Source organism: Neodothiora populina, assembly GCF_041146345.1.
Source record: "Neodothiora populina strain CPC 39397 chromosome Unknown canker_contig_15, whole genome shotgun sequence".
NCBI lineage: Eukaryota > Fungi > Ascomycota > Dothideomycetes > Dothideales > Dothioraceae > Neodothiora > Neodothiora populina.
In genome coordinates, this window is record NW_027191413.1 from 2,222,738 (window position 1) to 2,236,136 (window position 13,399).

At 49.3% G+C, this 13,399-nt stretch overlaps 5 protein-coding genes across 8 annotated transcripts; 1 reads left to right on the forward strand and 4 right to left on the reverse strand.

The window, feature by feature from the left end:
- Positions 1–943: 943 nt before the first annotated feature.
- AAFC00_003104 (uncharacterized protein) lies at positions 944–3,107 on the reverse strand (the record flags this gene model as incomplete). Of its 2 annotated transcripts, none has more annotated exons than XM_069342528.1 (5): positions 944–1,917; positions 1,968–2,072; positions 2,124–2,800; positions 2,858–2,983; positions 3,046–3,107. In XM_069342528.1, the coding sequence occupies 5 exons, from the start codon at positions 3,105–3,107 to the stop codon at positions 944–946; spliced, it is 1,944 nt and encodes a 647-aa protein (XP_069199030.1). The 2 variants fall into 2 exon arrangements, with proteins under 2 accessions (XP_069199030.1, XP_069199031.1); XM_069342527.1 differs by having other exon boundaries at positions 1,968–2,075.
- Positions 3,108–3,759: 652 nt separating this feature from the next.
- On the reverse strand, positions 3,760–5,408 carry AAFC00_003105 (uncharacterized protein; the record flags this gene model as incomplete). The annotated part of the gene is made up of 3 exons (XM_069342529.1): positions 3,760–4,916; positions 4,975–5,320; positions 5,397–5,408. 3 exons carry the CDS (start codon positions 5,406–5,408, stop codon positions 3,760–3,762), a joined length of 1,515 nt encoding a protein of 504 aa, XP_069199032.1.
- Positions 5,409–6,163: 755 nt separating this feature from the next.
- AAFC00_003106 (uncharacterized protein) lies at positions 6,164–7,356 on the reverse strand (the record flags this gene model as incomplete). 2 transcript variants are annotated; one of them, XM_069342530.1, is made up of 4 exons in its annotated part: positions 6,164–6,211; positions 6,265–6,439; positions 6,530–7,141; positions 7,196–7,356. In XM_069342530.1, 4 exons carry the CDS (start codon positions 7,354–7,356, stop codon positions 6,164–6,166), a joined length of 996 nt encoding a protein of 331 aa, XP_069199033.1. The 2 variants fall into 2 exon arrangements, with proteins under 2 accessions (XP_069199033.1, XP_069199034.1); XM_069342531.1 differs by having other exon boundaries at positions 7,196–7,329.
- Positions 7,357–9,339: 1,983 nt separating this feature from the next.
- On the forward strand, positions 9,340–10,738 carry AAFC00_003107 (uncharacterized protein; the record flags this gene model as incomplete). Its single annotated transcript, XM_069342533.1, has 2 exons — positions 9,340–9,517; positions 9,573–10,738. The coding sequence occupies 2 exons, from the start codon at positions 9,340–9,342 to the stop codon at positions 10,736–10,738; spliced, it is 1,344 nt and encodes a 447-aa protein (XP_069199035.1).
- Positions 10,739–11,302: 564 nt separating this feature from the next.
- Positions 11,303–12,955, reverse strand: AAFC00_003108 (uncharacterized protein; the record flags this gene model as incomplete). 2 transcript variants are annotated; one of them, XM_069342534.1, is made up of 5 exons in its annotated part: positions 11,303–11,366; positions 11,472–11,626; positions 11,688–12,596; positions 12,650–12,777; positions 12,835–12,955. In XM_069342534.1, 5 exons carry the CDS (start codon positions 12,953–12,955, stop codon positions 11,303–11,305), a joined length of 1,377 nt encoding a protein of 458 aa, XP_069199036.1. The 2 variants fall into 2 exon arrangements, with proteins under 2 accessions (XP_069199036.1, XP_069199037.1); XM_069342535.1 differs by having other exon boundaries at positions 11,303–11,369.
- Between the last annotated feature and the right edge of the window lie 444 nt (positions 12,956–13,399).

Consider the following 13,399-nt stretch of genomic DNA (forward strand, 5'->3'; position numbering starts at 1 on the left):
AGTTGCCTAATGATCCTTCTCTACACTGCAGTCCCACACACATGCAATCATGCTTGAGACACAGAAAAAATCAAGACCAGTAGCCAATTGCACGCAATTTGCGACCGTACCTCAGCCATATCTTCAGCCAGTAGTAGTGACTTCCATGCAACACAATACAAATGCAGATGGGGATGGGCAACAGTCTTATGAGTCAGAGAGGATGGAGACAGAGCTCTAACTGGAAGCGGCAGAAATATTCATCTCATGATGACTAGGTAAGGTAGGTACCTATTCTGCCTTGCCTTGACATTTCAGGCATTCAAAAAGCATGCAAAGTCAACGCAAGGTAAGGTAGGTAAGGTAGTATCACGTCGGAATCCTGCACGATAAAACCCCCACTCCGTCAACCCACTTCGGCACTTGGTTCTCATCAAGTGGACTGGAAGCCAGACACTCCTCGCCAGATCGGATGGAATGATTGATTGAATGAATGAATGAATGACCGAATAAATGCATACAGTTGCGTGCCTACAAATAGCCATTCTGGTACGCTAAACTAAGATAGGAAGGAGGACAACAATCTCAACTTTTTCCATTTGTTGGGGTTGGACTGGACTGGACTGGACTGGACTACTCTTCCTGTGTACTCCTTTCCCCAAGTTTTCCCCTGATTAATGGAATAATTACATGTTAGATCAACAAGACTCGATATCGATCTGGTGAGATAGTACATACAGTACTTACAGGCTCTGACACTGTACTGGTAGATATATGTTCAAGGGCTATATATTGCTACTCGAGAATAGACTGTGTATTCATAATGTTCATGTCGCTTAAACACCATTACTGCAACATAACAAGAAAAACTTCCCAACCACTACGCAAAACGCCGCCCATCCAACCACCCGACCCCTCATGACATCCTCAAATTCGTCATCGGACCATTCACGTATCCCGAAACTCAATTGTCCCGATCGTACTCACTCTGTTGCTCAATCATCTTGGCCAAGTGATCCACTTGGGCCTTCAATTGGCCGAGTATTGCCTTCAGGTCTTCTTGTGACTCCTTGGTTGGCTTGTCGTTCTTGCGGGGTTTGCGCGGAGACTGCGTCTTTGACGACGACGAGCCTTGGCTTCGAATAGCGGCGACCAGCGGATACGGTCCAGAGAGCCTGTTGTTCAACACGGACCTTCTCCATGACGAGGGCAGCTCGCTGGTCCTGGGTCTGGGAGCGCTCAGACCGAGCCCTGTGTCACGATTGTGGTCGACTGAACGGCGGAGCTTCTCGTAGAGGCTTATGGCGAGAACATGAGGAACGTGAGTTGCTTTGAGGAGTAGGATGCGAGTTGAGCGTAGTTGTTCGGCAGAAAGGAACAGCCTGAGTGGTCTCAGAGCTAGAGGTATAAGGTTAAGTGGGGGCAAGAAATAAGTCAGTCGGTTCGAGGTCGAGGCTTCCAGCACGAACACCGAGTAGACGAAAAGGTACTCGTCGCGAGCATGATCGATGACCTTTGTCAAGCTGTTCGAAAGAATAGAAATCAGAGAGGTGATGAGCAAAATGTTCGTCAGAACAATGAAGATCAACATCAGCGGAAGTCCCAGATAAGGCGATATCTTCTCGGCAATATCAAATCCGAGATAGGAAGAGCCGAAGAAGACTTTTGTCAAGATCAGCGTCATTTGTCTGAAAGTGAAAGATCCTCTGGCCAGAAGACAAAATGTAGTCAAAAATCCAGTGTAGAGCACTACAACGATACTCAAAAACTTGGTGAACTCGATCGTCATCGCACTCAGGCATGGTATGAGTGTACCAAAGTACGGATGGATGCTGAGTAGTGAGCAGATCCGCGGTACTAGGAACAAAGCTTCCATGGAAAGAATGTCGAATGCTGTGTCGAGGATCCTGTCATTACCCTTGGCGAGACCAATCATGCCTGCAACAGTCAATCAGGGACATTTTGGTGCGGCAACGAAACAAACTTACGAGCAATGAAGAAAGCAACCCCGATGAGCACGATGAAGATGTCCCATGCACTCCAGAAGTCACTCATGTAAAAAGCACTTCCTGCATCCCAGTATTCGCCAATCTCTGCTGTCTGTCAACGAGAGCTCTGAACAACAAACATAACGGTAAGCTTACCATTATACGCAAAAGACGCTATCCAGATATACAAGAAGATCTCGCTCACAGTAACATAGTGAAACTCGCGCTGGACCAACACAGCATAGTAGAATGCCAGAAAAGCCACGAAAAATAAGACTTCGAAAGCCTTCAAGTAGACAGGCACCCTCAGACGGGAGAAAGGGTCAATCGTCTTCCTTTGGTACACTTGAGCGCGTTTGGTTGCATGAGAACTTAAAATAGACCAGAACACGATATCGCCCTTCCAGATAGCATCGATGATCCGCTGGATCGGTTTCTGGCTGAGAAAGCTTTTCGCTCCAGAAACAGCTGCAATCTCGAGAGCATTGAGTCCCTCGAAATGCTCGGCGTGGTCAGAAGAGCTAGCTGGCAGATTTTCCTCACTTCCAGTGCTAGAAACCGCTCCGATAGTACTGGTCCCACTCTGCCGGGTCACCAATGGCGACCTTTCGGTAGGTGTACGAGGTAAATTTGATTCAGAGTCATTGCTGGCAACTACTTCCTGTGGGACATCACCAGGGCAAGGTAGTTCATAAAGCAGCATGTCAATCTTCTCTCGCCCAGACAGCATATTGACAAATCTCAATGCCGTAGCTTCGCAGGCATATGCGCGCGTAATGTTGACATCTTGTACATCATCTGTCTCGAGAGAGATAAAATGTCCTCTCAAGGCCCTGGCCAATACTCAGCAATCATATATTGTAATGCCTCGTTTGCAAGGAGACTCGTACATGATGGCATGAACAAGAGCAACATGATGGACATCAGTGTGCAAGTATTTGACCAATGGTGTAAGCAGTGGCCCATGTCTCAATTCTTCAAAGGTGCATGGTTTAGTAACGGTTTTGTTGAAAGCTCTAGAGGAGGCATTATGATTAGCTATAGTGTAACCACTACTCAATCCCAAGCAATGACGAACTGTGCGAGCTCAGCTATAAGCTCATCGAATGACTCGATGCCTTCAATCACCGGCAAAGCCATGGTTGCGATCGTGTACGACACTAGGGTCGCGCTCGAAAATTTCGGCAGAGTAACAACATGGTAATTATCATTTACACAAGTTCCAAGAAACATCAATTAGATTGATCGACGCCAAGCTCTGTCCGTCCGAAACGCCACTTGCGCATCGCGTGGCTTTGCTTCTGCGAATTCCATGCGGGTTATCGGCTGGTTGGAAGATTGCCGACAAATCTGAAACACCGCTATCACTTCATCTGCTATCCTCAAGCATGAAAGCGAAATAAACGGAGGCGTACATGTGATGGCTTGATCTGAGGCTGCATCATTTGGTTGTATTGCAAAGTAGAAATTGTTGGCACGTAACCGTGATAGGCAGGGTCGGTCGATCATACAGTGCTTTGCATAATATAAAGAGCAAATAGTCGTGAACGGTAAAAGATCAGCCAATCATGCTTTGCCAGAACTAAGATCGTGGATGGCAGTATGAGGATAATGTTTCTAAATAATTTCATAATGCTACTGAACAGCCAAGCAGGCATGCTCTACTGGAGATGCGCCGCCGTAGAAAATAAAGGGTCTCGTTGAAGTAAATATGTACATTAGTATTTGTTTGGTGACGAGAGGAGAACAATTTGCGACGCGATCGACATCACTTGGTAATGGTATGCTGTGTTTACAGAGCAAGCATACCGGCACCCAGAAGTACAGCAAGAGCTCCAGAGGCTCTGATTCCGACCAATGCATTAGCGGCTCCTGTGCTGGTAGCAGTCGCTGCAGATGAAGCCCCACTGGATCCTGTCGAAGTGGGAGTGTCAGACTGGGTTCTGCTAGCGCTGCTAGCACTGCTAGCACTCGAGCTAGGTGATGCTGAGGCCTTCGATCCGGTATCTTCGCCTGAAGGAGTGTTGCTACCGTTACTTGCCCTGATGACCAGGTCGTTGATCAAAGCACCGTTGGTTGCATAGATTGGTAGGTCCACCTGAGTTCGAGTGACTGGAACAATAGAGCCTGTCGGAGCGTTGGAGATGCCAGACGAGATGACATCCTCAGCGCCGTCCGGTGGGGAGGGAATGTCGAAATCTGACGAGAAACCATCATCAGAGATGAGGCTCGAAGCGCAAGTAGGAGGAGCAATACCGGTCGCGGTAGCGTTAGAGTTTTCGAGGAGAGTGACATTGACCTTGTTGTACTGTCCCTGTAGCGCAGCAAAATCTCCAAGCAGCTGAAGAGATCCGTTGGAATAGATGGTGACAAGTCCGTAATTTGAAGGTTCTTGCGACCACTCGTAGATTAAGCCACCGGACATGACTGTCATCTCGGGCGAATAGAGGGCCTGCACCTCATCAAAAACACGCGGCGTGACCTCGTTGCAGCCGTATTCAGAGAAGAAGACAGGTACGGATGTGTTGGCGAACATAGTAGCGAGAACATCGTAGCCTGCGCTTGAGAAAGTCGCGTCTCCACCACACCAAGAGTAAGAGTTGAGACCGAAGAAGTCAGAGCGAGACATGTCGCTTTCATCACCATCGATGGCACACTGCATATATTCCCAAGTGTCCTGAAGGACCTCACGCACATCCGCAGCGCTGTAGCCGACGGGGATCTGTCTCGGTGAGTTGTTCTTGAGGTAGTTCTTGATGTCCCTCACAACCGCTCTCATGACATTCGGGTTGCCATTTTGCGCAGTTGGAATATCGTTGATAACCTCGTTTCCTGCAAAGAAAGCCAGAGTGTTGGGGTACGACTTGAATGATTCGACAACAGAGAAGATGTGCTCGAGGTAAGAGGTCGAGTATGTGCCGTAAGGATTGCTTCGATCAATTGACTCGCCTGTGGTTGTGTGATTAGTATGAAGTCAATGCATCATCGGAGATACATCTACTCGTACCGGAAAGAGGGCTATTGACATCCAGAATCATGTAAATACCCACAGAGTCGAAGATGCTGGCGCATTCATCATGGTTCAAGGTAGGATCAACGTTGTAGGTGCGAATGGTGTTCACACCCAGTTCTTGCATGAGCGCAGCATCACGGAGACAGGCCGTTGCATTGCTCAAGGGATCCTGCGAGTTCGCCTCGCCGTAAGCGCCCTGTCCGCCGGGCTGGTAATCGACCCCAATGATGACGAAACGATCATTGGTGACCGAGTCGACGAAGTCCTGTCCACGGACTTCAATGGTGTTTACAGCATAGACTGTAGAAATTGCGGAAAGTAGACAGGCAGTGGTAGCAATCTGGGGAAAGCATGTGTCAGTGCATGCGCTTCGGTTGTCATATCGCGCAGATCAATCAGCCGGACGTTGAACTTACAGACACGCGCATCTTGCCGACAGTTCATAAAGATGATAACGATCCTGAGAGTGTATGGGTTCAGGTGTTTCTAGATTGTGGTCCAGACAGAACAGACTAGCGAGAGGACAAGGAGCACCGGAAAGGGCAGGCGCAGCTCGAGAAAACAATCGATGAGAAAGTAGTAAGAGGAATGGACACAGGAGCATCAACTCTAGACTGACCGCGGTGCTGGGAATCAACATTATTAAATACCTTGCACATACCCAAAGGTCCCACACAGTGGGCACTCCACCAATTCAGGTTGTTGGAACTACGCTACCGTATCGTGAAATGCTGGGCGCCAACTTTCGCCGCAGAGATACGGCATCCTCGGCATCCCATCTCCATACAATACCGCAGTTAGCATGGTTTCACGTCCGTCATTCGTCTTGACCTCGCATGTAAATTGTTCCAGGTCATCCTGGGCGTTTGCTTGTATCTGTGACACGACCTCTGCCGGGACTTGTACACATCAACATCTTCTTGTGCGATCAGTATCAGGAATGGCGCCGTACATTTTACATTCAAAAGCTGGAGAGTTACAGAATCCGACTTGGCCCTTGCTTTGCTCTGAGAGAACCCAAAGTTTGGTGGATGATGGACGCCGAGGGGGCGCTAGTTGCGGACAAGTACGGTTCTTTGATTATCACTCATGAAATCACTCATAAAATAATGGAACCATGCATACAGCCGCCGAGGAGCCACCTTTTCGAGGCTATCTATTTGTAAATAAGGTATATTTAACTTTAAATCTTGAGCAGTAACTTTCCCGTAGTCTTCCTACCTTCGAGGTCCTACACAAAAGGTCAGTTGCAAGTCGTTTCGCTTTCCACTCTATTCCACTTACCTCGTGTGCTGTGGCGACATCTTTCAGATCGTAGATCTTGTGGACTCGCGCATCCAGCTTATCCTTGATGAGGAATGAGAAGAGTTCCTGAGTGTAAGTCTCAAACTCCTCGCGTGTCGAAATGTAGTTGAACAGAGTAGGTCGCAGAAGCTTGGCATTCTTGGCGGAGAGGCGTCTGTATAGCTGTCAGCCGTTGTATCTTGCGGGTGTAGTTGTGGTATAAGTATAACAGATGCCTTGGCGACATCTGATACTTGGGACTTACGCAATCGTGAGTGGCGGCACAGCTCCAGAAGCGTTGCCAAAACTGGCCATTGTTCCCTTCCTTGCAAGACAATCCAGACTCAAATCGAATGTGTCTTTGCCAACGCCGTCGAAAACAGCCTTGACACCTTCACCACCGGTCACTTCCATGACTTTGCTCTTGACGTCTTCGTGGCTGTAGTTGATGACGACTGTTGCACCGTTCTTCTTGGCCAGATCACACTTCTCTTGCGTGCTAGCAGTGCCAATCGTCTTTGCTCCCACGGCGGCCAGCAGCTGGCAGAGCCACAGGCCGACGCCTCCCGCAGCAGCGTGTACAAGGATCCAGTCGCCCTTCTCTACGTGGTAGGCCTCACGAATAAGCGTCAACGCAGTCAGACCCTGGAGCAATGAGGCGGATGCGATGGTAGGCTCGATCTCGGATGGGATCTTGATCGCCTTTGCAGCCGGCGCAGCGGTATATTCGCCGTAGGTTGCCTCGCTGAGGTATACAACGCGGTCGCCAACCTTGAGGTCCTGAGCAATGTTGGGTCCAGTCGCGACGATGATGCCCTCTGCTTCACGACCGAGCATGTAAGGCATCTTTGCGGGATATAGACCCGTGCGGAAGTATCTACACGAGGAGATCAGAAATATTGTTCGCGTTCTCAAGGACGAAGCAACTCACGTATCAATGTAGTTAATACCGACGTAGTCGTTCTTGACCAGAATCTTGCCTTCTTCAGGCTGAGGCACTGTCAGGTCTTCCTTGTATTGCAGCACCTCAGTTCCTCCGTTCTTTTCGATGATGACACCCTTCATCGTCTTAGGAATGGACTGCGATGCCATTGTGCGGATCTGAAAACTTGGTCGAAGATGTGCGGAGATAGTCGAGACCCTGGAGGCTGAGCTCAGCGTACGTGTTGTAAGAAAGGCAAGACGTTGATAAGACATACAATTCGACAATGAAGGCTCTTTCAACTGGGAAGAAGGATTTGATAGCTAGCAATTGGAACGTTGGAGGGGTGTTTTGTAAGCTGTCTGCTGGAGGATCATCATCGTGGAGCACCCCGCATCGGTCATTGCATCAGTTATTGCGTGAGCGGAATCACCGCCGCGACCGAATGCCAGAGCACAAGTACCGTAGGTCTAGGCTAAAAGAGCCTTGAAGAAACATGAAACCCAGCGACAGAATGACACACTGCGGCTTTCGCTTAACGCCTTCTCCTCCTTATCTTATCTTATCTGGAGCATAACGTCGAATTAAGGTAGCATTTTACGTGATCTCCTGGCAATTAGGACTGTTTTTCCTACTGCGTTAGTTCTGAGTTTCGGTGAAGTATGTCTCGGCATGGGAGCGGTATCGCAATGGTCTAATGGCCATATATATTTCCGAGCACTTCTGTTGTTTGCGAATCGTCGTATCGTGGTCCCCCCCTGCCTCCTTTCGCAGACTATTCAAAGCACTCGCTGGATTTCCCAAAACAAAGTCGAAATGACTGCAAGTCCATCCTTGAACATTGCTGTACTCAATGCCGACATCCCTGTACCGGCTGTTCGTAGCGTCAGAGGCGAATATAGCGATGTATTTGCAGACTTGCTGCACAGTGCATGCAAACGATTAGGATCCAGTGCCGGCGGAACGTTGTCGTTCAAGGGTTATGATGTGATCAACGGAGAATATCCTCCCAACCTGTCCGAGTGTGATGGAATACTCATCACTGGATCTCACGCATCCGCATATTACCAAGAGCCATGGATCTTGGAGTTGAACACTTTTATCCAAGATGTATACCGCGACCACCCCAAGATACGCTTTTTCGGTTCTTGTTTTGGTCACCAGATCATTTGCCAAGCACTTCTGTCTCAACACGGTGGTTGTGTCACGAAAGACCCAGAGGGCTGGGAGATAGGTGTCCATGCAGTCACCCTCACGCCCGCCTTTTGTTCCACCCTCAAACAGAGTCTGCTTCATCGACTGCCAGTCTGTCCGACCCAGCTCCGCATGCAGTTCATACATGCAGACCATGTAGTACTTCCTCCCACAGGGAGATTGCCTCATGGGTGGATTGTTGTTGGCTCATCAGACCACTGTGCTGTGCAGGGTGTCATGCAACCAGGCCGAGTACTCACCTATCAAGGACACTTCGAATTCGACCGCTTCATCAACGGAGAAACGTTCAAGGTCTTCACTGCAGAATGGGATCCGGCAGTCAAGGAGCCATACGAGAGATATATTGATGCTGATGACGATGCTGACTTGGCCGCTGAAATCGCAGCAATGTTTTTGCTTAATGGGCTGGAGGTCTCGCACGCCCACACCGGACTGCTGACACCCGTGGAGGAGAGCTGAATTGAGCTCTTGTCGGATTGTAAAGTGATAGATGTGAAAGTTGACGAGACAGCCAGTCTCAGCCACAAGAATCACATGTGATTTTCACAGCGAAGGTTGAAAGCTGCGGTTTCTACCTCTTAGAGCTTTCATATCCTCACAGAACGCCATCTCTCCAACACACGTACTATATGCACGTTCCCCGCATCAGCTTCTGGAATCTTACGTCGCCTGAGTGTACTTGCTCCAATAGCGTTATCGTACGGCTCAGCTCTGTTGTGTCCTTCCAGCAAGGACTCTCAAGGGTCCAGTGCGGATATCGTCATACTCTTTCTTGTCAGATACAAGAACAGTGGTCCTCTGATATATAGCATCTGGCCATTCTATCAAAGGTCCTGAAGATGTCGTCCTGGCGTGGAGCCAATCGAGGATGGTCGCATCGTGGCTTCGCTTCAAAGTCAGGTATTGGTACCTCTTCATGGCGTATACCTGCCGCAACTATGGAACGTTCAGCTGAGACGAGAGACCTTCCGCTCGGCTTGCTCGTGCGTTCTGTCACACGCGACGCTCTTGACGAAAACAACTATTCGGAAGATAGCGTAGCAAAGATCTCTGATTGCGATTATATTGCATCTTACAATTGGACCACCGACAAACACCCAACTATTATAGTTCCTGGTAAGATAATCATCATCGTTAATGTTTTGAACATTGTGACCAAACTTCTGAGCAGGCGAGCCTCCTTGCTGGTCACCACCTGACAAGCAAGGTCGGTTGGATGAAGACAGTGGGATATACTATCGGGATTCCAACGCCGCGAAGTATTCCGATAACCCAACTGAGCCGGGCGTGCGCGCGCTTTTGCAGGAGGACATGAAGCTCGAGACTAATGAAATCGACGTGTTCGCTTGCGGAAGCATTCTTCGCAGCTTGCTTCAATTCGTAAGCCCAGACACCAGGGCTAAACCTTTCGGATTTCTGGTTGAGCTTGTTGGCAACACTGTTTTCTTCATGCGTCGAGAGAAGAGTCCCACACAGATCATTGAAGACGTCCGCGGGTTTGGACACTCCTTTCCAGCTAGATATTGTGCCTGGGACGCGGGAGTTGCAGGATCTGATTCGCATCAGCGGCTCATTCGCTACAACCTTGGTGGACTGGCATGCATCGTCAGATCACAAACAGATGGCTATCCTCCCGACCTTGCAGAACTGAAGCTTAAACACGCTCCAGAAGCTGACGACCAGGCGCGCTTCATCACGCCAGCCCCCGCTCAAACAAAACTATCGCTCGAACGCACTGGCCGTCGTATACCTCAGGACAGCATCTTCGATCTCAAGACCCGCTCCATAAAGTGTCGTGAGATGATCAACACTCTAGAGGAAGAACTGCCTCGTCTCTGGCTGACTCAAACCCCAAACTTCGTTTTAGCCTACCACAAACAAGGACTTTTCGCGCACGACGATATAGAGATCATAGACGTGCGTGAGAAAGTCAAGGACTGGGAAGAGGAGAATGTCAAGACGATTGCCCGGCTGATGAAGTTGATGAAAATCATTATTGCAGCTGTTAAAGCTAGAAAAGACGGGAGGTTGGAGGTCGTCTGCACCATGGCCGACAGGTCTCTGGAACTACGTGAGCAGACGGACGATCTACCTGCTGCTCTACCCCCCGTCTTGATGGCGCTCTGGTCAGCTGGTGGTGGTGGTGGTATTACTGCTGCTGGTGCTGGCGCTACTGCTACGAACGATGTGCGCCATGCTGGGAAGGAGGAAGGAGAGGACGACGATGATAAGACGTGGAGCGGAGGCTCGGACGAAGACGCATTGTGTTTGTCCGATGAAGATGATGATGATGATGATGATGGTGGTGGTGGTGGAACAGGTCTCTACCCCTTTTGAAAGCAGCGGCTTGTAAACAGATCCACGCCTGGGAAGCATGAAATTTGGTAAGGTATACTTCGTATCTAGATTACTCTCGGACAATTATTTGGCGTCACTGCCAGAACTCTCTCATTACAGTAGAGCAGTAGCATGCAACATGCAATAGTAAAGCATGTGAGCAAACAAGCGAAAACAGAATCCCATTGAACGAACCCCACAAACCCATGCTACTCCCTCATCGAAGCTGACTTATGCTACTAACAATTGTGTTGGCCGCTTCACCCGTCTTTTGTCTAGAGAGTGCCGATTTATCGCCTGATCTCCTTCCTGAATGCGATCGATCTCTGGGGCAAAGGGGGTGATGAATGTGTGTGGACGGGCGAGTACAGCCGTCTCTTATTCTTCTCGTGCTTCTTCTCTTCTTCTATTTCCTGTTGTTCTACGTTTCTGCGTACTATCCGCCGTCTTACACGCCGTCTCCTTACGGTGGTGGCGGTAGTGGTAGTGGTCGTAGTGGTAGTGGTCGTAGTCGTAGTAGTCTCAGCCGTAGTAGCAGTACTAATCCTCGGCATCGTTTGCAAATCACAGAATGACTTTCTTGGCATCCCGAGGATAACTCTCGACGGGGCAATATGGACACTTGAATCTTCTCGGGAGGAGTCAGTATTTAATTGACGATTCTTTGACGAGGAATGGACTAAGAACAGAGTGGTGATGGGAATGTCCGACACAGATCGAAAAAGATACTTACTTGTTCCCTCTACTGATCTTCTCCATGGATTCTTTGGCGATGACATGCCCACAAGGAAGCATCATTGGCGGGTTCGCGTCTGTGGCTTGTTCTTTGCTGACTGGACATACAAAGATGGAGTGGAAGAGGTAACTTGGTGGTAGTGGGATTTCGACCTGGAGAGGGGTATCTGTCAATACAAATAGGCACTCACGACAGAAGAAGAAAGGAGCATACCGGTAGCTCGTTGACGCTGGTCCATTGGCCTCCTACTTCGCCCATAACGCGTTCCAATTTTTCCAATACTGGCAGTGCAATACCACCGGCTGTTACCGCCGTGTATAGTGGCGATTGCTCGCTAAGTCCAAGCATGCCGCAGAACTCCCTTACAAAGCTTTTGGAGACATCATTCCATGCTTCAGAGTCGTAGAATACGTTCTTGTAGGGCGAAGTCACCAGTTCAGGGGAGAAAGCAAGAGATCCTACAAGAGCTGTTGTTTCTCTCAGTTGTCGCTTGGAAAAGTGTGAGAAGGTATTTCGTGCGTACTCGAGAGCGCGTAGTGGACCGTTCATGTTGAAGTATGGTCCAATCGCTCCGCCTTCTGTCACGACATCCGAGTCGGAAGTAGAGTTGTACAACTCGACGAAACGCAACCTACAGAGCTCAAATTCGAGGTTGGAACCACGTAATTCGAGGGCCTCGCTGTGTTTACGAGCCCACTGGATTGCGGGTTGTAGATCGTGGTTGTTCTTCAGGGCGTGTAGGATATGATACATTTCTGTGAACTTTGCCTGCAGTTCGCCGGCTCCTACTTTTGCTGCCGACTCTGTGGAGGTGCTCGAGTTGAATGAGACGCCGCCGCCGGAGTCATTGGTCCAAGGATTTGGTCGAGCATCTTCCATCTCTACATCGTCGTTGACAAATGGCGAAGGTGGACCTCCAGTAGCGCCGGCCGACCAGTCGGACGGGGTTCCCGTCGCCACGTCCTGAGGTGGGGTTTTGGCGTTCGCTTCGGCGATGAAGGTCGAGGCCACTCCGAACTGACCTTCACGAAGAAGATGCATTGCTATTGCCCGATTGGTGAGGGCTTGACGAGAAGACAGAGGATCATCGTTGCCTGAAGGAAGAGCAACTGGTCTGAATTTCTGCATACTTTCGTCAATATCTTCGCAGAAGCCTTTACTCTATCCACGCTGACCTTATCAAGAGCCTTGGAGTATTTGTTCAATGAAGAATATATCTCTTTGAGATCCGCGTTGACTTTGTCGAAGGAGCTGTCTAGTGGTGACTTCAACTTGGCCAGAGTCATAGCATGCGAGGTGGGATCTATAGTGGCTATCAACACATGTGACTATCTCCCCGCTGAGTTCTGCATCTTCATACCAGCTGCTACGGATGCTCTCGCATTGGTCAGAAGGTCGATTGTCTTTTGTACATCTTCTATAGTCTTTGCCAGATTGCCCTTCTTCTCCAACTTCGACTGCTCTGCCAGCAAGGCTTCCATGTTGACGACCAGATCAAGCACCTGTCAAAGCTATTCTCTTTCGATTTTACGGTGAACAGAGTCCGGTACTTGAAAAGTCCAGTAGAGCGGTGGATATCGGGTAGCAAAGTCGGGGATTGGATTTAACTCAGTAGCGAAGGATCATCTTGATCACGGGATTATTTTCATTCTAGAAACATGGTATAGTTGCACGTGTATGGACAGTCGTCGAGGCAGCAGCAGCAATTGTCCTATGGGAGTCTTATCAGACGAGAGATATATGTTATAGACCAAGGTATAGTAGGCACATGACGTGACGTGGGGTGTTTGCGGAACGCGGACATGCCAAGCATCCCTCGTCTCCCTCTCCAAATTGCCTCCGCCGACAGTATCTCTTAGCACACTAAACTAAGCTCCCTACAGTAAGATTCCGCTCCTGAGTCGTCGTCGTCGTCGTCCGCTCGT